Genomic DNA, 22,396 nt, shown 5'->3' on the forward strand with positions numbered 1-22,396 from the left:
CNCTCTCTCTCTCTCTCTCTCTCTCTCTCTCTCTCTCTCTCTCTCTCTCTCTCTCTCTCGAATTCCCCTCCCCGAACCTCTCCCGCTGCCCGGTTTTCCGGTCGTCCTCCCGCCGCCGTCCGGCCACCATCCGCCGCCGCACCGGTCCCGTTCGGTTGCCCTCCAACCCAGCTTCCATCCTAGGCCGGTGAAGGCTGCCCTAGCGCCGCCGTAAAAGAGTTCTCCCGCTTAGAACCTCGGGCTGCCCAAAGTCCTCCATCGCCGAAACTCCCTCCTCCGGCCACCAATCCGGGCAAGCTTGGTACGGTTTTGTAGGTCTCCTTCCCAGCAGCCTTGCCCTAAAAGGACTCACTCCGGTTTGCTTCAGGTAAGGAGAAATTTGAGGTGGAAGCTCTAGGGTGTTTTTGATGTTTTTGTTCGATTGGCATAGCTAGGCTTGGATTTTGGGTTTGTGCTAGTTAGGAAAGTTGTAGAGCATGATGAGAGGAAGATGCTGTCAAAATTTCTTAGGAATTGGAGGTCGCCGGAGCTGTTTGGGAGATTTTTATGTTTTTAAATTTGGAATATTAAGGGGAGTTTATTGAAGTGAGTTATGAAATTTTTGGATGAGTTTTGGATAGGTTTGTGAATTTCCGAAGTTTGGTATTTTTGGCGGTTAATTAATGTAGAATCCGGCCGTAGGATTTAAGTCGTATTCTGTGGGAAGTTGTTTTTACGGCTGCCGGTATGTTCGGTGAAGTTTGAGCAGTATTGAGTTAAGAATGGCAAATTTGGGCAATGATGAGTGTGTGGGAGGCTCACGTTTAATTTTGCCCATTTTGTTTAATTATTAGATTTTTAGTGGGAAATTAATTATATATTTGGAACAGGATGAGAGGAGGCCCGAGTAGAGGAAGCCTCGGAGCGTCATCAGGCTTAGGCCTAATTTGTAAGTGGACTTTTATTTTAAATAATGTGCATGCGAAATAATTTATGTTGTTAGAGAATAACCGAAATTGAGAATTTCGGTGAGTATGTATATATATCCATATTTGGATGATTATGAGAATAATATGTATATGAAGAAATGCTAGCTAGCTATACGTGTTTTTCCACCATACTGAGGTAAAATTCCATTATGGTGCGACGTGAGCGTTAGACGCAATCGTCGTAGCCCTATATAAATATAATAATTTATATAGGGGATATGCGCGTATATATATTTATACACCGTCTTTTCCACCATAACCATAATGAGGTAAAATGTTATTATGGTGCGACGTGAGCGTTAGACGCAAGCGTCGTAGCCTTGTGTGAATTTTCTATTTGTCTTTGTTGTTTCAAGAAAATTCATACAAGGGATATGACGAGTGTAATACATACATATTTTATTTTAGCCTGAGAGGCTCTTATTTATTTATTTTTTTTGAAATGTTGGTGACTAGCGCGGCTAGTCAGGTGTTGGTAAATTTTTAAAAACTGTTGAGCTGGTTGCATGCTATTAATTGTTTTTCCACTGAAGTTTAAATTGGGAAAGCATAAAGAAATATTTTTTTATTAATTTATTTTTGTCCACTCACTCTAACTGTTCCACATGTTTTCCCCTGGGCTCTTCGTTTTAAAATGCCCAGTCTGCAGAGTTCGGGTTGGACCTAGTAGGAGACGAGACATAGTCACCCGCTTTTCCGCAAGTTTTCATCAGTAGGTTACCTGTTTAACCTACTAGTGTTTTCTTGCTTCCGCTAGTGTCTAGTAGCTCTGAATACTTTGGGATTATTGTATATTATTTCGGTGGTGTGCTCGATCGGTTGACTTTATGTTTAGAATTTCTGAAGGATAAGATTTGCTGTTTTTAGCTAGATAATTATGTGACGTTTGGACGTGCTGTAATAAGAGTGTAATTTTGAATTTTTCGAGTTAGGGTTGTCCATTTTCAAGGGAGGTTTTATCAATTTTTTTTACGGTAAATTTTCCTTGGAGGTGGTCCCCGCATGACTTACTCCGGGTTTCAAGGTGAAATTCGGGGTGGGTCGTGTCAAAAAGTTTATACAAAAAATTTATACCAAATGATGTGCCACGTCATTAAAACTTTCCATCATGTACTACTATTAAATTGTTTGATTTTGAATAGAATTTAAAAATAAAAATCACAAAATTAATTTTTGTAAGTGATATCGGAAAATTTGATGGGTGCAATTGTGGATTCCCTACTCCTAACAAAGGTGTTTGTTCACCGAAAAATAAAAAAACAATGATGTTTGAGACTCTCTCCTCCTGGCCTAAATTTGAAGCTTCCATCATGATATATAGCATCAGCTTCACTAGAAGTTGTTCTTTGTGGTGTAGGTAAGGGTGTCATTCCCAACCTTGGTGTCTGGGCAAATTTGCATATCCCATCTTTGCAATTTCCTTCCAACTCATGATCCGAGCAGTAGTCTTCACAATAACAAGATCAGAATACATTGATGATTAGTATTTTTCTGATACATTAGGTTAATCTCATGAAAGTATTTTATTTAGATTAGGAAACTATTTATTATCAATATTACATTTTTTAGGTAATTTAAAAATTATAAAAAATGCTGAAATTTTCCAATTGAAGGTAATGACGTGGTAGTGCCACGTAAAATGCGACATAATTTGGTATTAGGTTTTGGTACAACTTTTTGGTGCATGTAGCACTACTCTTAATAATTATTTGGTTTCATTGTCTTCTATCTTATGTGTCCCTTACGTTTCATTTGGATTAGCTAGAATGAGGTGTTTTTACATATTTTATTTTGTACTTCTATTGGTTTATTTCAGTAATCGAAAAAAAAAAACTTGCTTAAACCAAAAACGAGGATGAGAATGTGAGAATGGGAATCCTTTCTACTACGTACATGGATTTGAAATATGTACGTCTTCAATTATAATTGAACATTCTACTACGTTCCTAATCCAAGTAGGTATGCAAATTGTATCCATAGCCTTTGCATTCCATTTTTCTTATTGGACCGACACCAAGAACATATCATTGAATTTGTTCATGTTTTCCCTTTTTGGTTCGACATAAAACAATTATGCCATTTGCGTACCGAGAATGAAAAAGAAATTTTTCAAATGGTGCCCCAAGTTAAGTCAATTTATCATTTTGACATTTTAATATTGAAAACTATGATAATAGTACCTCAACACTTAAATTCAACCCAACATTGGTTCCCTCCGTGATTGATACCGTTAAGTTGGACTTTGTCTATGGGCAAAATTGTCTCTTCATGTTTTCCCTCCACAAACCTTATCAGTTGAATTAGAGTCTCTCGACCTGAAAATATCAACTATGCATGTGAGTTATATTACCTAGTTATCTTTGATTGTTATATTAAGTATATATGTTTTATGAACTTCTGTACTTGATACAAAATGCATTTTAATCAATGTTGATTATTTCTCTCATCAGTGGGTTGCAAAAGCTACTTTTAATGATGGATATTAATGGTCAATGGTGTATTATAATTCTAGATGTTTCTAATTTTTGTATGTAGCCAACACATGACTTACCACAAATTCTGATACTGATGGGAAAATAGACATTATTCTGGAGGGAAATGTTTGTGGAGGGAAAAGATTTAAGGAGGGGAAACATGAAAAGATAATTTTGCTCATAGATAAAGTCCAATTTAACGGTGTCAATCACGGAATGAACTAATGTTTGATTAAGTTTAAGTGTTGAGGTACCATTATCATAGTTTTTAAAATTAAGATGTCAAAATGATGAATAAGCTTAACTTGGGACATTATTTGAAAAATTTCCTCGAGAATAAGTTTGTATGAAAGTTGCCAAACAAGTCGGACAGTCCTTGCAGAAGTGAAATTGCCTAAAATTGTCGTTCTGCTATCAAGAAGCTCTCTTCGTTTTCATACCTCTCCTTTTCTGAAGCTGATTATGAAACAATGTTTTACTCGATCACATTCAACGCAAGAAGTTTCTGGTTAACCTTCCAATGTGGAACTGTGACTCTCACTTCAACAAGCAACAGATTCGTTGAACAGAGCAAAAGAAGAAAATATCTAAGATTTTTTGTTAAAAATTTGTTTTGGAAATCGGAGACCAAATTGTGGATATTGGATAAACATGTTAAAATGGATAAGGATGCCACTGAGACTGGAATCTAATCCACCTCCTTCTGATTGTTTCTTCTTTATTTTTCTACTTTTATTTCGTTATTTACTTTTAATTCGAAAGCAATTACCAATCTGATAAATATCTTTTAACGATTTACTATGCATTTTTACGAGGTTCAAACCCACACCTAACTAGGTAAAAAATGCTACGGCACTTTCAGTGGATCAATTTACAAATCTTTAACCCAAAATTCGAAAGTTCATAGTGATGATTCCTTAATTAGCTGTGAGTGAGTCACAGTCACTGAAATAATAAACAGCTTTATCAAAAGAAAATTTAATATACAAGTAATTGGTAAGAAATTTCTCCTGAAAAAGAAAAGAACATTACGTAATTATTAGTATGAAAAACAGAAAAAGCTCTGGACAACCTTAACCTGTTCATCAATGGTGAAAGTACCCGCAAATGGAAAACGTGGATGTTTTTGGTGTACTGTAGTGCCATTTTCTATTTTTGATTTTAAGTGGGCATAGACGTAACAAGTCCCTCGTACGTCGTCCCCGCCCCTGACGCGACCTAACACTTTGTACCAAATTTGTTTGTTTCCTTTTTTGGATTATTTCAGAGTCAGCCTGACGTGCAAAAGCAAGCCTTTTCGCTTCTTATAGATTCCATGATCCCTTCCATTTCTACACAAACCTCACTTTCCTCCTGCTCTGCTGGGTTCGAGTTCTAGCTCGATCAAACTGAGTCAGTTCCATAGAGAGAAGGTCCGGCTGTAATGGCGTTTCGAGGTGTTGTTGGGTTTGTGGGCTTGGATGACCTCAGCTTGGAGTTGGCTTCTTCACTTCTCCGCTGCCGTTACAAAGTTCAAGCTTTTGAGGTTTTTCTTTTCTAATCTCTCTCTTCATCTCTTTGCTCTATCTGTTATATCACTTTATATGTTAGTTTGCTGTTCTTGTCGACTTGGGTTAGTAGTTAAGATCGGACAGGTTTGCTAAGTGTAAACTGTGCTTGTTTTTGAAAAGACATTGTCCAATTGTGTATGCCTGCATTAGTAACTACTAAGACCATTTTTTGGCCATGGTGGATGGTGGAGGTGGAGCCACCATGCCCACCTGGTTCAACCCCGATCATACATTCATCCATGAATTGCCAGCTCTCTTGCATATGGGCCTCAGATGGGGTCTTCCTTGTCTTCTATAATTACGGTTTTGGAACAAAAAAAAGAGAAATGAATTTTCTCATTGGTTTTGGTTAAGGTGTAAGTTAATCAGTTCTCTGGAGATTTGTCGATGTATTAAGAACAAGAAAAGTGTGCTTTGGTAAAGTTTGAAAATTTATCAAAAAATTGTAGTTCTAATTCGACATTAGTTTTGATCTCAATGCCAGTAGGGATTGAATTGAGATTTTATCCTTGAAATTCATAATGTGATGGGTTCTTCAATCCTTTGGCCAAACCATTGTGTGTGAAACTGAGATATGCAGCATAATCATAAAAAAACAAAAAATTATTACGAGGTGGTGAATTGCTCTTTCTTTTTTTGTTCTTTTGGACTTCAAAGGTGAATGAAGAAATATCATAAGTCCTGCACATCAATCATTCACCATTGTGCAAAGTTTTGTGGTCCCAAAATGATATGCCATTTTTCTGTCTATGTAATATTATCTCCTCGTATCTGTTGTTTGTTCGAGTAATTTTTCTCTCTAAGAACGAGAATTTCCTATGTGGAAGGTTGTCATTTCTAATGCAGTTGTTTCATCTGTAGACATATGAACCATTGATAAATGAGTTTCTAAAGCTAGGTGGGACCAGATGTGGCAGCCCAAAGGAGGTAGGGAAAGGTAAAGCAATTTCCTGACTCTTATCTGATCTGAGTTATTAAGCTATCTAGTAGTAATCTTCATCTCTAATTTTAATTTACCTTTTCTGGTTCAATATGATCATGTTTAGGGTTGACACTCTGATCTTACTTACAAAAGGTTTGCGACACTGATATTCCTGTTTCTCTGTCTGTCTCTTCTATGGCTTGCAGATGTTTCAGCTTTGATTCTGTTAACTTCTCAGGCAGATCAAATTAATGACGCAACGATAGGTAATGAGGCAACTTCGAAAGTTCTTTCAAAAGCTTATATCCCATATCATCTCCTTTTCCTCGTTTACTTTATTTATATTCTGATACTTAACTGCATGGAATTGCAGGAATGCAGAAGGATACTGTTCTCATTTTTAATTCAACGTTGTTACCATTGTACATTAAGAATTTGCAGACGTGTTTCACAGGTAGCCTGTTTCTCGACTGCTATTAACTTGAGTTCTCAGAAGATACAGCATACAAGAACCAATTCTCTTGTGGATATACATTATATACGTCTAAATTGAGTTGATGTTGACCATTTTGTTTTTCTTGCAGCTGATTATAAGCCAGCTTATGTTGTAGATGTATATGCCACGAAGGCAGTATCTGATAGTTTAAATGGAAAAATCATGGTAAGATTACTTGCTTTCTTATCTTCCCATAAAAGAGGATGTGAAGGTTCTCTTCCCCCCGCCTCTCCAATAATCTAGTTTATTTTGAGTAGAATGCTGATGCTCTGTTTCCTGAACTCCTTAGATTGCTTCTTCAGGAAGTTCAGACGCCATTTTAAAGGCACGACCAGTTCTCTCTGGTAATAATTCAATCAATTAATCACAATTTCACATATATTTTTGATAAGCATTATTTCATATGCGTCATTATATCATATCTCAGTCAACTTACTTTCTTTTCCTTACAGCAATGTGTGAAAAGCTTTATGTTTTTGAGGGTGAAGTTGGTGCTGGAAGGTATGTACTTTTTCTTCATCTTGAAAACCTTTTTATATAGTTGAGAATGCACATGTACGTAGTCGAGTTTTCTTCATATATAACTGGACGAGGTACATGCTACTTGTCCTTATTATGCTATTTGAAGGGACTATTTTCTCAATTAATATGTGAGAGTTCTCGGTAGTGCTCAAATATATGTCTATCTAATAATCTATATTGGTAGTGCAGCAAAATTAAGATGGTTAAGGAACTGCTTGAGGGTATTCATCTTGTTGCTTCTTTGGAAGCTATTTCTCTTGGTACCAAAGCTGGTGTTCATCCGTGGATAATCTATGATATCATATCTAATGCGGCCGGAAACTCATGGTGCGTGTACCCTATTAATGAATATGTTCATGCTCAAGAGTCAAAGTTAATAAAGCACAACTGAGAATAAATCTTGTAGTTTAATTCCCATACAGTAATGTAGCTGACTGAAACAAGAAAGAACCTTTATTTTTTTTTTCCTGAACTCCTTTCTTTAAGGATTCAGTTTGAGATAAAATATGACCCTTTTATAAGTAGAGCATAGTTGATGACATCAGATTTAAAAATATAATTTATAAAGTGGTCTTTGAATCATGAACTTGCAGAGTCTTCTGTTGGTTCTTTTGATTGGGATTGGTTCTGTTGGTCTTTGAATCAAACTTAATGATACCATTAAGTTTAGGTATTTATTGTTGATTTAGTTGGTCACTTCCTCCTCTGATTTCAGGGTGTTCAAGAACCATATGCCTCAGCTTTTGAAGCCCTTAAAGGGTGCTCCTGAAGATCATTTACCCAACACTTTTGCTCAAAATATGGTAAGATTAACCGCAAATATATGTATTTGAGCGTTGTATCACTGGGTACTGTTTTAGTGCGTCTTCTGTTTTTTAGATTTGAGTGAGCTTTACTCAATGGTGGGTGGGTTTTTTATTTTCCTTGATGATAGCAGATCACTGAGTTAAGATGAGTTTATGTTTTAATGTATGATTAGATTATACTCGCTGGTATTTATTAAGTGCACAAAAAAAGATTTAGCTTTGCTTAGCAGCACTGGATTGACATTTAAATTAAGCTTAACTGAACTCTTATCTAAACTGTGGTAATGTAGAGGCTTTTACTGAAGCAATCATTATGAATTCAAGATACAGACTTAAAATTAGGGAGAGCTAGGAATAAATTGTGTGAAGTAGAACTAAAACAAATCCTGACTAAGCAGTAATTTAAGAGCTGTTGGTGCCAGAAGTTTACATATTACTTTGTTGTATACGGTTGGGTTTGAATTATTTAGCTTTCACTATAGTCTTTGTCTTGGTGCTTTGAATTATGTCTAATGCATGTCTCATAAAATTATCCATATTGTAGAGAAATATATTGGATCTCGCCAAATCGCTTACTTTCCCTCTGCCACTTTTAGCAGTAGCTCACCAACAACTTATTCTGGGTACGTGTACAAATTCACTTATAAAATTATCAGACCACTTGCTATTGTTTAATGTTTGGAACTGACCAGCTTTGTTCTATGTACTTCCTAATACATTTCCTTTTTCAGGGTCTTCAGATGGTAACATAGATGATCAAGATGACACATTGATTAAGGTTGGTTAATGTTTTGGATAAAGTAGATCTGATTACCCCTGGCCTGAGTTCCTTCCATGTTACATTAATTTCTTATAAGATATATGTTTAATATATTAACTTCTGCTTGTTATCTCTCATTCGTATGCTGTCACTGTTGTACAGATCTGGGAAAAGAAACTCGGAGTAAAAATTTCAGATGCATCAAATACTGAAACTTACATCCCTGAGGAATTGGCGAGCCATATTGTTGCTAAATCAGATATGGTGAAGCGGATTGGATTCATTGGTCTTGGAGCAATGGGATTCGGCATGGCAACTCAGCTTCTAAAATCAAACTTTTGTGTTCTTGGTTATGATGTAATTCCTCATTAAAAAATTAAAACATAAACTCACCATATAGTCGCTCTTTTAGTCATTCACTACATGTTTAGTTTCTTTCTGCTTAATCTATATGTTTTTTTTTGTCTTTTGGGATGCAGGTATATAAACCAACCCTAACTCAATTTGCCAATGCTGGTGGCTTGATCGGAAGCTCTCCAGCAGAAGTTTGTAAAGGTAATTGGAAGCTCTTCATCAAATTATAGAATTGGAAAGCAATTGGTCAACAATTATTCAGCAAAGCAGTACCTATTTATTTTATCAAGAAACGAAATTTAAGGATTCCCCCTCTTTTTTAAACGATGAATGTGAACCTTTTTTTGATTTTTTTTGATTTTTTTGATTTTTTTAAACGTTTTATTAATAACTCACACACCCTACATATGTCCGTGAGGTTTGAACCCGTGACCTCAAAGTTGTCAGTTAAACACCTTAACCAACCAAGCCACGGCTCACCGACAAATGAAAACTAAACTAAGTACTAATTTGTGATTGAAAACTAAACTAAGTACTAATTTGTATCTGATGCTTCTCTCCTAGATGTTGATGTTCTGGTAATGATGGTGACAAATGAAACTCAAGCTGAGAGTGCTTTATTTGGAGATTTTGGTGCTGTTTCAGGTACCAAATTCTACTCAGCATTTCTGCTCCCTTATATATCAACACTGACCCCATATTTCTGTGTCTTATAGCACTTCCGTCTGGAGCGTCTATTATTCTTTCGTCCACTGTTTCTCCTGGATTTGTGAGCCGACTAGATCAACGCTTTCAAAGTATGTCATATGTGCCATATCACCGCATGTCAACGTGCTTTACTTTACACTAGAGACCATAGAATATTCATTCTACAAATGTTATTGTTATAGATGAAGGAAAGAATCTGAAGTTGGTGGATGCTCCTGTTTCTGGTGGTGTTGTGAGAGCCTCCTTGGGGACACTTACGGTTTGGAAAAACAACCATTTGCAAACAATTACTTTATACCAATATGTTGCATAAATATTTCTTACCAATCTTTTAACACATGGGTCTTTCTCAGATCATAGCATCTGGCACAGATGAAGCTCTGAAGAGTACTGGTTCAGTCCTCTCAGGTACTGATCATAAATCATGTACTATAATGTTCAGGTTGTAGGGCTCTTTTACAGAACTTTGTGACTGATACTTGGATATTAAAACGAACAGCATTAAGCGAGAAGCTTTATGTTATAAAAGGGGGCTGCGGGGCAGGAAGGTACTCCTGAGTCCATGTTTGTTGTATTGTGCAATTTATTGCCTTTGTACATAATTATGTAAATGTTCTTCATATTGTGTTCTGTAGTGGCGTAAAGATGGTTAATCAATTGCTTGCTGGGGTTCACATAGCGTCGGGAGCTGAGGCAATGGCATTTGGAGCTCGATTGGGTCTTAATACAAGAATGTTGTTTGATTTCATCACAAATAGTGAGGGATCATCCTGGTAATTAGCTTTCTTGTTCTGGCTCTCAATTCCATATCCAAATGTGATTTCTGTGTGCTTTCTTTCTAGCTCAATAACCTTGTCTTTGCAATCTCTATTGCAGGATGTTTGAAAATCGTGTTCCACACATGCTGGACAATGATTATACACCACTTTCTGCGCTTGATATCTTTGTAAAAGATTTGGTCAGACACCTACACCCTGTGCAGTGTTTTCAATAGGAACAACATATAATTACGATAATTGGTGATTATCAGCTTACAGTAATCATATGCTAATTATGTACAGGGAATTGTTACTCATGAGTCTTCAATTCGAAATGTTCCACTTCATGTTTCGACTATTGCTCATCAACTATTCCTTTCAGGTCACTTTCTAATTTTCTTTCTTTTTAAAATACACATGCAAACCTCTTTTTAGGAACTAAGTAGGCTGTCTCACAGTTACTTTCTCAAATAGTGGAGAGATGCTGCATGAGTTATTGCTGATAGCCATGTGGCAAAGCACATATTTCTCATTAGCTTAATAATGTTTTAGAAATTTATAAACTATAAAACTTTGAATGGGATAGGATAGTAGAAACTAGTGTTTATACTAGCAAATAATATTGGAAGTTTTATGAACAACTATCAGCTGATAAGTATAACACTATAAAGATGCAACAGAAACCATATATAGTTATATACATAGTAGTAATTCTATAAGCCGAGAATTATGTTATTTTTAGTTGTGAGCATGCTCATGGGAACTAATACTTGATATAACTGTCTAGCAGGTTCTGCTGCAGGCTGGGGTCGGCAAGATGATGCTGGTGTGGTTAAGGTATGGGAAAGTTTTAAATGGTTTTCTCCTCTAGATAAGGGAGATTGTTTGATATCAGAGTACTAAACTAAACCTCAGTACTGAAATGAAATTCCTCAGTATCTTTTCAGAGCTCATGTGGGTCTATCAATACCATAAACAACTTTTCTCATAATCTTGATTTATGGCTAACCACATAAAGATTTGCCACAACTTATTACCTATTACCAGTCATAATGTCTAAAATATTCAATCAAAATTGAGTAGTGAAACTTATCATTTGAGTTCATTTCCTGTCTCAATCACGCATTTAGTGCATAGCATTGCCCATTTTGAGAACATTTGGAAGTTGTACCATGGCTGTTGCATTTTCTTTACCCTTCAACTAGAACTTATGTATGTTTGTAGGTTTATGAGACACTCACGGGCGTTAAGGTAGAAGGAAAACTTCCGGCTGTTAAGAAGGACTTTTTATTGCAATCTCTCCCAGCTGAATGGCCGTTAGATCCCATTGGTGAAATACACAAACTAAATCAGGACACATCAAAAACTTTGGTTGTTCTTGATGATGATCCGACTGGAACTCAAACTGTGCATGATATTGAGGTCTTAACTGAATGGTGAGTGCCTTTCATTGTCTGATGTGTAACTCTAAATACGCTGCCATTCCGAAGACAATAAAATGTAACAAAATAGATATGGGCTGGCCACTACAGATAATGGATCATACATTTATGTGGAATATGGTATGCGACTGTTATTTTAAAGTGTAATCACTGCATAGTTTGTACAAATGTTGATTTTCTTTGCTACACCTATTACATTATGTGATGGAAACCATTAGTACCTGTGACCAGTATATCAAAAACTGTAAAAACATTCATGGGTTGTTATGAACTCTTAATTGGTTTGTTTCAGGACTGTTGAATCACTAATTGAGCAGTTCAGAAAAAGCTCGAAATGCTTTTTCATTTTGACCAACTCCAGGGCACTGAGCTCTGACAAGGTTAGGCTTTTCTACAATTATAAAAGAAAAAGAAAAAATTATCCACGAAAAATCCTTCTTAATCGAAGGATTAATGTTTTTTATATAGATTTTTCCTTACACTTTTACAATTGATGTTGTGTTACAGGCTACCATATTAATAAAAGAAATCTGCACAAACTTGCACACTGCAGCCAAATCAGTACAGTACGCTGATTATACTGTAGTTTTGAGAGGTGATTCGACTTTGCGTGGTCATTTCCCAGAGGCAAGTGATCTAAGTTATATTTAATTTTTTACATTATAGTCACTCCACTATTGGGACTTGTCATTTAATGAATGAGGGTACCTTTTGTGTTTAGGAAGCTGATGCTGCTGTTTCAGTATTGGGTGAGATGGATGCATGGATCATCTGCCCCTTTTTTCTTCAAGGCGGGCGTTATACGATCGGAGATATACACTATGTGGCAGATTCTGATGAGTAATATTTATTCATTTTGTGTTAGGAAATTCTCAAAAATGAATTATTTGAATCTTGACACTTGTCATGTTTCATGGATCTTTAGGCTTATCCCTGCAGCGGATACAGGATTTGCTAAAGATGCTGCCTTTGGCTACAAATCTTCAAATCTTCGCGAGGTCTGTTTATGTTATCTGCTTCAATGTCATGGCTTTAATAATCATATTACTCTAGTATGTTAGTTTGAGTTGTGAACTGCAATACTTTGAAGTGGGTTGAGGAGAAAACAGCTGGTCGCATACCAGCCAGCAGTGTTGCTTCCATTTCTATTCAACTGCTGAGAGAAGGTGGACCAGATGCAGTTTGTGAGCATCTTTGCAGTTTGCAGAAGGTACATACTATGGATTACTACACAAAAATGTGCAATCTCTCTCTCTCTCTCTCTCTCTCTCTCTCTCTCTCTACAAATGAGTATCTTGTACATGGCTTGAGTGGTTGACATAAGGCAGGTGGATTTACATGTGGATATGGCAGTCTTATTGCTTTTATTAGCTTGGGACAGACTACATGCTGCCACACTATTGGGAACATCTGAAGTTGGGTTCTTTGTTATAATAATTGTAATATGGTAACTGACCTGATGTGAAACGAGTGTGTGATTATATAAGAAATCACACAAGGATCAGATGAAGTGATCCAGTGATAGAGAATTTAATGGTAGACAACAGCTCATTTCACTACTCTATGCCTGCAACTGGTGGTTTCCAAGATCATGAAATTATATTGGTTTACATAAGAAATGAGAAGTCCATTCATGACCAGAGAAATAACTGATGATGGGAACATCTGCATAAGGATGAGAATTTAATAGGTTCAGAAAGAGAATGTAGACAAACTAAGCGGGGGAGTCTTCCTGTATAAAATAAGAAATAATTATGACAGCAAGTTGCAATATCATTTTCCAATCTTATTTGGCAAGCACGCTTGTGTACTTGCATACTAATATTCTGATTTTCACATGCAACAGGGATCAACATGCATAGTTAACGCTGCTAGCGAAAGAGATATGGCAGTTTTTGCAGCTGGAATGATCAAGGCACGTTTCTTCTATACTTATTTGTTTGTCTATTTTTCAAATCTTCTGGTACATTGTGATTAAGTTGTAGAAATGTCCACTTATTCGTTTGTGTTTGATGTGACAGGCAGAACTTAAAGGCAAGCAATTCTTATGCCGCACCGCTGCTAGTTTTGTTTCTGCAAGGATTGGAATTATTCCCAAAGCTCCAATCTTGCCTAGGGATCTAGGAATAAACAAGGAACATAATGGTGGTCTAATAGTTGTTGGATCATATGTTGCAAAGACAACAAGACAGGTTGAACTAAAATCTTGATCGATGGATAATGTCACATCCTATCCCCTTCTCTAATTTCAGCTCATGGCTCACTCTTATAATTCTTAGGTTGAAGAGCTTAAGTTACAATGCGGTCAGATTCTGAGAAACATTGAGGTGAATAGACATAATCTCTGTTTATTGAATTTATTTCGTTGATGTTGATTCTTTTATAACCTATTAAAAGCAGACTACACAAATTTTATGCCTACATTTATGTGTGTAATATAGCTTTGTTTATTGAATTAGAGTTTGGAAAATAACTCGCTTACAACTTTTTCTTCATTGAATACTGATAAATTTTGTCTATTCAACTTTGAATTTGACCTTTCATATCCCAAGTCCAGAAGTCCATGTAACATGTAACCATTTTTGCATGACGGATCTGAATATTTGTGTTCTTCATCCTTATTAGGTTTCGGTTGCTAAAGTTGCCATGAGGTCTGCAGAAGAGAGGGAGGAGGAAATCAGCACAGCAGCTGAGATGGCAGATATTTTTCTTGCAGCTCAGAACGACACTTTAATAGTAACCAGTCGGGAGCTTATTACGGGCAAAAGTTAGTTTCCTGTTACTTTTGTTTAAAGATTTATATTAATTTATCCTGTTTGCAAGAATTATAAAACAGGAGAAGAGCATGATATCTGTAAGAACTAAATAAAGAGCTTGCTCTGCTGTTTGTATATTCTATCTCCAAAGTCAAGATTACACACAATTTTTGTACATTTATAAAATTCCTTAACAGTAACTGCTTATTTGCCTCTGTTGCTAAGAGTCATTGTGATAGAATATCTGTTCATCCTTCTTGTGATTATGTTAAAGTTATGTTCCCTACATCATTGAAAGAACAAATAAATGGAAAAGTTTGGTAAAGTATTTAGTCTTTATAAGAAAAAATGTTGCCTCTGTATTCTGTCCTGAAATAGCAACTTTTGCTAATTGTGCAGGTCCCTCTGAGAGTTTGGAAATCAACTTCAAAGTAAGCTCTGCACTGGTGGAAATAGTTAGGCGAATAACAAAAAGACCTCGTTACATCCTTGCAAAGGTACTTTACACTTTCAGAACAATATGCTCTCCTGCTTTTTTTGGGTTATGGAAGTTATTCATTTGCCTATTTGCTTAATCCTGCTTATCTTCAATTTATCATGACATCTTGCATTGTAGACAACTGTGGGTAATGAAGTTTTAGATTTTCATTATTATCTGGGTCTTGAATTCTTATGCTGACTTTATTAACCCTTCTAGGGTGGAATCACATCTTCTGACCTTGCTACGAAAGCCCTTGAAGCAAAATGTGCCAAAATAGTGGGACAAGCCTTGCCTGGTGTTCCCTTATGGCAGTTGGGTCCTGAAAGTAGGCACCTGGGAGTTCCATACATTGTTTTTCCTGGTGAGTATTAGGGTCACATGCACATTCTAAAAGTTAGATTTTTTGGGAATAGAAGTAAACGAAAAAAAAAAAAAAATTAAACATAGTGGATATGGCGCTTCCTCCCATTCTTAGGTAACGTTGGCGACAGTGGAGCATTGGCGGAGCTAGTGAAATCTTGGGCTCGTCCAGTCAAATTTTCGACGAAAGAGCTTCTTCTGGTAAGGGCCTTTAATTTGATGTCCGTACATTTGTTTTTTCCACATGCTAACAATTTCATCGGTGTAAAGAACGCAGAAAAGGGTGGATATGCTGTTGGAGCATTCAATGTTTATAACTTAGAAGGAGTAGAGGCAGTTGTTTCTGCAGCAGAGGAACAACAGAGTCCTGCCATATTACAGGTTAGAAGCAGCAGAACATCTCATATGACAGTGATTAATTTACAGAATTGTGCTCACAATTGTGTATTTCAAACTTAAGCTTGTCTATAAAAGCAACTTCAAAATTCTATATTAACATTACCTGATGATATATTTATGCTAATTCCAACTTATAGAACTGCAGATCTTTAGTGACCTTAAGATCCCAAAAAAAATTAGAATACCAATGCACTAAGCTCAATCTTTTTCAAACATGCAATGTAGTTAGAAACTCTCATGTATATTTTCTGCATGAAGTGATTGCACATTAACATTAACACATCTTCAGGGAAACAAAGCTGCATCCAATGTATATTCTAATTCCATAAACTTATAACTGCATCATAGATTTAATCAATATTCAAAAACTTAGTGATTGTGATTGACTGTGTAGATCCATCCCGGTGCCTTGAAGCAAGGAGGCAGGCCATTGATTGCTTGTTGTATCTCTGCTGCTGAACAAGCCAGCGTAAGTCATTTAAACTGTTGACCAACTATATATTGTGACTTTTCGTATTGACAAGATAATGTACATACACTGGCAGGTACCCATAACTGTACACTTTGATCATGGAACTTCGAAGCAAGATCTGGTGACAGCTCTTGAGTTGGTAAGTTGACTACCATTTCATATCATGCTCTATCACTTTCTAGTCAGAATGTAATCTGTTTATCATTGGCCAATGCTAATCTTGATTCTTGACTTTGACATTGCCAGGGATTTAATTCTGTCATGGTAGATGGTTCACATCTTTCCTTTAGAGAAAATGTTTCGTACACAAAGTTCATATCACTCTTAGCTCACTCAAAAGGCTTGCTAGTAGAAGCTGAACTAGGGAGATTGTCAGGGACGGAAGATGATTTGACTGTTGAAGATTATGAAGCAAGGCTAACCGATGTTAAGCAGGTTTTTATTCTTTCTAACTTTGTAAGACCAGCTTTCCATTTTATGTTAAACACGTCCAAATTCATCAGAAGGCTTCACAAATTTCAGGCTCAAGAGTTCATCGATGAAACCGGTATAGATGCTTTGGCAGTTTGTATTGGAAATGTCCATGGTAAATACCCCGCAAGTGGCCCAAATCTGAGACTTGATTTGCTCAAGGTAAACTACAATTACTTTCTATATGGTGCTGTTCTGAATGTGCATCAACTCCAGTTTGCTAGCCCTTCTTCAGAACCACACATTTCCTCATTATCTGGGTTACTGACTTTACTTCCACGTTAGGATTTGCATGCTTTGAGTTCAAAGAAAGGAGTCTTCCTGGTGCTTCATGGAGCTTCTGGTGTGCCCGAGGAACTTGTAAAGGTAAAATGTCTTTATGTAATAAGGCCCTCATAGATGTTTCCTCTATAATGTGTTATAATGTTTACAGACATTTATGTTTTGACTCCATGAACAGAGATGCATAGAGCTAGGTGTGAGAAAGTTCAATGTAAATACTGAGGTACGGAAAGCTTACATGGATTCCCTGAACAACCCCAAGAAAGACCTGGTTCATGTAATGGAGTCGGCAAAACAAGCCATGAAAGCAGTGATTGCAGAGAAGATGATTCTATTTGGCTCAGCAGGAAAGGCATGATGGTCTGTGCATATATGTGTTCATTTCGATTTCTTGAAGTAGTTGAACTGTATTATTAAAATTATGGAGATAAATCTTATGTATGGTTTGTAAAATAGATGTATTATCACATATGAACAATTGGAAATTGGAATTGTTGATCAATTCATGATTCATGAATAAAAGTATAGCCTTTTCATTTCTGTTTGTTTAGTTAGTAAAACCTATGCTCTATATGAAAATTTCTGCATTACCTCCTGATTTTCTCGGTTTCTAAATTTGCAAGTCATGTTCAACTACTCGATGAGTCTTGTTCAGTTGTGCTCAACCAACGATGTTTGAAGTGTAACTAGATTAGTAGATTGAGTAATTAGTAGAATCATAATATTATTAAGTAGAAACATTTGAGGATAAGTATAAAAATACGAGAATAAAGAGAGAGAGATCGTACATGATACGGATTGTTCTACATTACGGGATAGACTAGGAAACACAGGTGGCAACATATCTGGTTGACATGACGTCAGCATTAAATTAAGCTTCACACACGTATAAATCCAAAAGAAACAGAGAGGACCAGAAACTGAAACTGTGAAACTGAAAGCATGGCAGATCAGAAAGCAGAGATCTTCGAACTCAACAATGGTACCATGAAAGTCCTCATCTCCAACCTGGGCTGCACCATCACCTCCTTGTCTGTTCCCGGGAAGGACGGTGAGAAATTTACCATTCACTCCTTGTTTGGTTGTTGATTTCACTACTGTTTTTTATGAATGTTGCTGATGATCGGATTGGATTGTGGGTTTTTGAAGGAAAATCGGCTGATGTTGTTCTTGGATTCGACTCTGTTGAGCCTTATTTGGTATGATATTCGTTTTTCTTTTTATCATGATTTGATTTTGGGTGTTTAGATTGTTTGGTGTTTGGATTGAGATTGATCCTGTGATCTCAGAAAGGGATGGCTCCTTATTTTGGCTGCATTGTGGGCCGGGTGGCGAATAGAATCAAGGAAGGCAAGTTTACACTCAATGGAACTCAGTACTCTTTGCCCATCAACAACCCTCCTAACAGTCTCCATGGTATGGATCACTTACGTTGTTCTGTTTCTCCCTCTCTTAAAACTTTGTTTTGACTTGGTCGAAATGGGATACTTAAGGTTGAGAATCAAATCATGGACAGCTTAATTGGATCTTTGGTTTCTACTTAGGCATTATGTGTTGTTGTATGTATATGTGCAAGTAGTGGACTGATCTGCATATTGCGTTTGTGGATGAACTCGGTTTGTGATTCGTTTGTGGTAGCATTGAGATATAGTAATAATGATGGGTCTGATTGTTGTTGTGATGATCAGCGAATGATGATACTGAATTTATGTGGTGCGTAATCTGATCTTGCTGGTGGGTTCTCTTTAGGTGGTAACAAGGGTTATGATAAGCAGATATGGCAGGTAGCCGAGCATAAGGCAGGCGACAAACCATCTATTACATTCAAATATCATAGTCATGATGGGGAGGAAGGTTATATTTATGTCCGTTTTATTTCTTTCTTTCTTTCCCTCTACCTCTCTTCGTGTTGTGGTTTGATGTTTTTGCTGGTAACAGGTTACCCGGGGAGTGTTTCTGTGACTGCAACTTATACGCTTACTTCAAGCACTACGATGAGACTTGACATGGAAGCAGTGCCTGAGAACAAGCCTACCCCTATCAGCTTAGCTCAGCACACCTACTGGAACTTGGCTGGCCATAACTCAGGCGATGTACTTGACCACAGAGTTCAAATATGGGCCAACCACATTACCCCTGTGGGTGAAAACACAGTTCCCACAGGTGAAATCAAGCCAATTAAAGGCACTCCCTTTGATTTCACTGCTGAGAGGAGAGTTGGTGAGTCCATCCATGAGGTTGGACTAGGGTACGATCACAACTATGTGCTTGACTGTGGGGAAGAGAAGGAAGGTTTGAAACATGCTGCCAAAGTGAGAGACCCTTCCAGCTCAAGGGTCCTTAACCTATGGACCAATGCCCCTGGGATGCAGTTTTACACCGGGAATTATGTCAATGGTGTTCAAGGTAAAGGAGGTGCTGTTTATAATAAGCATGCAGGGCTCTGCTTGGAGACTCAGGGATTCCCAAATGCAATCAATACTCCGAACTTCCCATCTGTTGTTGTCCAACCTGGTGAAAAGTATAGAAACACCATGTTGTTCGAGTTTTCAGTTGAGTTTGAGTGAGGTAGTTTAAGTCGTTGCAGTACCTCTTTGGAAAAAGCAGAAATCGAGTCTGGTTTTGCAAATGTCTGCTAGCAGGGTGCAGCTGTTTAGGACTTTTATCAGTTTATGATGGTATCCCTCCTTAATAATAAAGTTTGTGAGTATTTTCTATAAAATTTCAAATTCATGAATGTCATTATGTTGATTAGTTTGACATGGCGACGTGCAAATTTTGGGTACCAATCTAAATTCAATTCACAAAAAACAGTTCATCCGAACTAAATTCTAACATATGTGGACAATCATCAAAGATTTCTGGTTTCGAACTCAAAAATTATAAAAGATCAGCATATTAAGGTTCAGCGGATACCCATACAAGGAATTGGACTCAACTAGTTAAGGCTAATATGACCATATTTCGAATGTACGTGCTGATGTGTATTCCTTTTCGGCAAGGTCATGAAGCTGAATAAACTTGACACAAACGCCAAGAGGACTAACAACTGGGGAGTCCTGACCAGGATAGGTCAAATGTGGGAAGAGAGGAGTGCAATGAACCCTCTGTAAGTGTAGAAGTATCAATCCTGTCTGTAACCTTTCTCCAGCTCATATCACCTTGTTCTAACGAGTTCAAGCGGTAGACTCTCCATTGCAAGCTGTGGATGGAGAAGAGAATTAAGATACAACTAACATTTATCAGTATGATTACATATCTTACACGATGCTTACCCATAGCCTGGGAGTTGTAGGATCAGACTTCGAATGCAATTTGGCTACCTCTGACTGAAATGTTATGACTATGACGACTTTAAATTCAATCGAGAATGGCCTGCATAAATAGTAAACAAAGAGTTGTCTTAAGTTATTGTGTCTTGAATGGAAAGCATAGAACAAAACTGTCTGGCAATCAGAATTATTCTTGAATTTAGCCAAAATACTTGAACTAAATGCCATTTTGAGTTTCATAAGCCTGCTACTACCAACTAGGATTTTCTTTATTCCGGGTTTCAGTATTATTTAACATTCAAAAACAATTCACACTAAAGTAGGATTTTGGGGTGAAAATATTTGATGTTGGGAACTTACCCTGCTGAGACTGTAGGACATGTCAAAAGACGGGGAAGTATAACATGTATGGGCAGAGTCATATTATGACAGACGTCTCCATCTGCTATCTGATGTATGAAAAAGAACCTGGAATGTTGTTATGACAAGTTGAGTTGTATATGTTGAGAAGATGAGAAACGGAACATACCTGTGTAGTCTGAACCACAGATTTCTCGGTCACAATTTTATCCCCTAGAAGGATTGACTCTACACGAAGCAAGTGTATATCAATGGAAGAAATTGGAACTGCAGATCCTTCTACTGTCAGTTCACCACTAACAGGATCCGTTAAGGAACACTGAGTGGCCATCTTCCCAACAATTCGAAATCCACCTATTCAGAAATACCTCTCGTCAATCATGGTATATCATGCAAAGAAATTGCGCATTCCCTATCCAGTAATCATGGCTAACAATATTCCAAATTTATAAGTACAGTAACTAGAGATAGATATAAAATGCAACAGGAAGTAAGCAGCAAACCTGATTTCAGTTGAGGAAGTAGTGGATGTCTTTGAGTATCCTGAGTAATGTAAAAGACAACCATCTCCGGAGAAACTGGTCGCTCAATAGCATCAGCTGATCAAACACAGAACCACAAACCCAGTTACTTTAACTAATATATGTAAACGAAACCACACAAAATAAAATCAGATAGCATCTAAATCCAGAGTCAGTACATACCCTTATCACTTTCAACTATGAACTCCATGGTTGTCGATAATGACTTATACAGGTACCCTCTCGATATATCTACAGTTACTAAATACTATGGCACAAATACAATTCATTATCATGTCTCGGTTAACTATTGAAAAGAAAAATGCATCTCAAACGCAATCAGAAGCAGTGATATTTTCCAAGACAACAAGATGCACCTGAATGTTAATATTTCCTCCATGGAAAGTCTCATAGAACTTTTCGAGGTTCTCTTCTCTCGGTTGCCTGATATTCATGGAAAATGGTATCTGCCACAAACACAGAAACTTTAATTCGCAAACGATGCACATTGCAAATTCAAATTCACCATAATTCACTGCAACACGAAAACAGTGGCTATAGTTAAACTATCTGTTGTTCGTACCTCGGTAATGCCTGAAGCAATCTTCCCAGCAGGTCTAACCTCAACAATTTTGTTCCTGCTTTCAAGTGAGAAAAACACCAATTGGTTGCAGAACGCTTCCATATGAGCCAAAGAGTAGAGTGTAACACACCAGAAACCAAAAAAAATAAAAAATAAAATCAGACTCACAGAATAGAAATAGGCTTGGCAGCACCAACCAGACTCTCGATAACTCCGGCCGATCCTCCCCGAACCTTCATAAGCAACCAAATATAAACCTTTAATTTCACCACACCACTCTAACCAGCTTCTGGAATTAATAACAAACGGTGAGATTCGAACCTGCAGAGTGACAGACCCATCAACCGCGATCCGAATTCCATAGTGGGAGATCGAAGACGAAGATTTCACTATGATTTTGCCTTCAACAACCTCCTGAAAAATTTCAATGTCACCTCCGTCACGATCACGTTAATTTAAAAATAAATAATAACAAAAAACGTCAGACAGAAAATTACAGAAGGACGATAGACTCGATTAACCCGGGAAAGCTTGAGCTCAATCGACATTGTTAACAGAACCAAAGCAAGTCAGCAGCTCCTATAGCCTATAAGGCCCGCTGACGTGGAGGTACCTCATTGGCCAAGTGACGGCGATCTACGTGGCAAGTAGTAACCGCAATAACAAAAAAATAGGTATA

The 22,396-nt window shown here is 37.2% G+C and overlaps 3 protein-coding genes across 3 annotated transcripts; 2 read left to right on the forward strand and 1 right to left on the reverse strand.

Annotated features, from left to right (window-relative positions):
* Nucleotides 1–4,865: 4,865 nt before the first annotated feature.
* LOC101292421 lies at nt 4,866–17,525 on the forward strand. The gene is made up of 42 exons (XM_004301200.1): nt 4,866–4,967; nt 5,854–5,929; nt 6,121–6,180; nt 6,288–6,368; nt 6,499–6,575; nt 6,700–6,754; nt 6,863–6,911; nt 7,122–7,259; nt 7,648–7,735; nt 8,283–8,361; nt 8,470–8,516; nt 8,661–8,855; nt 8,978–9,053; nt 9,417–9,497; nt 9,569–9,649; nt 9,743–9,819; nt 9,914–9,968; nt 10,060–10,108; nt 10,196–10,333; nt 10,437–10,518; nt 10,622–10,700; nt 11,109–11,155; nt 11,543–11,754; nt 12,053–12,140; nt 12,268–12,387; nt 12,482–12,600; nt 12,686–12,758; nt 12,851–12,970; nt 13,607–13,679; nt 13,786–13,952; nt 14,040–14,087; nt 14,386–14,527; nt 14,916–15,013; nt 15,214–15,358; nt 15,473–15,558; nt 15,628–15,738; nt 16,151–16,225; nt 16,302–16,367; nt 16,475–16,663; nt 16,751–16,861; nt 16,985–17,065; nt 17,160–17,525. Exons 1-42 carry the CDS (start codon nt 4,866–4,868, stop codon nt 17,337–17,339), a joined length of 4,116 nt encoding a protein of 1,371 aa, XP_004301248.1. The 3' UTR covers nt 17,340–17,525.
* A 372-nt stretch (nt 17,526–17,897) lies between these two features.
* Nucleotides 17,898–19,717, forward strand: LOC101305174 (aldose 1-epimerase-like). Its single transcript, XM_004299474.1, has 5 exons — nt 17,898–18,032; nt 18,131–18,180; nt 18,271–18,397; nt 18,731–18,835; nt 18,920–19,717. Exons 1-5 carry the CDS (start codon nt 17,924–17,926, stop codon nt 19,546–19,548), a joined length of 1,020 nt encoding a protein of 339 aa, XP_004299522.1. The 5' UTR covers nt 17,898–17,923; the 3' UTR covers nt 19,549–19,717.
* A 96-nt stretch (nt 19,718–19,813) lies between these two features.
* Nucleotides 19,814–22,271, reverse strand: LOC101305469 (Down syndrome critical region protein 3 homolog). The gene is made up of 11 exons (XM_004299475.1): nt 22,215–22,271; nt 22,039–22,131; nt 21,886–21,950; nt 21,718–21,772; nt 21,512–21,601; nt 21,318–21,402; nt 21,117–21,212; nt 20,783–20,967; nt 20,614–20,702; nt 20,257–20,356; nt 19,814–20,183 (listed from the first exon to the last, which is right to left on the reverse strand). The coding sequence occupies exons 1-11, from the start codon at nt 22,263–22,265 to the stop codon at nt 20,139–20,141; spliced, it is 954 nt and encodes a 317-aa protein (XP_004299523.1). The 5' UTR covers nt 22,266–22,271; the 3' UTR covers nt 19,814–20,138.
* Nucleotides 22,272–22,396: the final 125 nt, after the last annotated feature.

The sequence above is a fragment of the Fragaria vesca genome, linkage group LG5 (assembly GCF_000184155.1).
Source record: "Fragaria vesca subsp. vesca linkage group LG5, FraVesHawaii_1.0, whole genome shotgun sequence".
Taxonomy (NCBI): Eukaryota; Viridiplantae; Streptophyta; class Magnoliopsida; order Rosales; family Rosaceae; genus Fragaria; species Fragaria vesca.

Bases quoted from the DNA above. Each gene is read 5' to 3' on its own strand.
- LOC101292421 (XM_004301200.1), top strand. From the start codon at position 4,866: ATGGCGTTTCGAGGTGTTGTTGGGTTTGTGGGCTTGGATGACCTCAGC. The intron at 13,953-14,039 runs GTTGAACTAAAA...TATAATTCTTAG, and splicing joins TTGCAAAGACAACAAGACAG to GTTGAAGAGCTTAAGTTACA. The intron at 16,664-16,750 runs GTTTTTATTCTT...CACAAATTTCAG, and splicing joins GGCTAACCGATGTTAAGCAG to GCTCAAGAGTTCATCGATGA.
- LOC101305174 (XM_004299474.1), top strand. From the start codon at position 17,924: ATGGCAGATCAGAAAGCAGAGATCTTCGAACTCAACAATGGTACCATG. The intron at 18,033-18,130 runs GTGAGAAATTTA...GGGTTTTTGAAG, and splicing joins GTCTGTTCCCGGGAAGGACG to GAAAATCGGCTGATGTTGTT. The intron at 18,836-18,919 runs GTTATATTTATG...TGCTGGTAACAG, and splicing joins TAGTCATGATGGGGAGGAAG to GTTACCCGGGGAGTGTTTCT.
- LOC101305469 (XM_004299475.1), bottom strand. From the start codon at position 22,265: ATGTCGATTGAGCTCAAGCTTTCCCGGGTTAATCGAGTCTATCGTCCT. The intron at 21,951-22,038 runs GTTCGAATCTCA...TTGCTTATGAAG, and splicing joins ATGGGTCTGTCACTCTGCAG to GTTCGGGGAGGATCGGCCGG. The intron at 20,703-20,782 runs GTATGTTCCGTT...TTCATACATCAG, and splicing joins CTGTGGTTCAGACTACACAG to ATAGCAGATGGAGACGTCTG.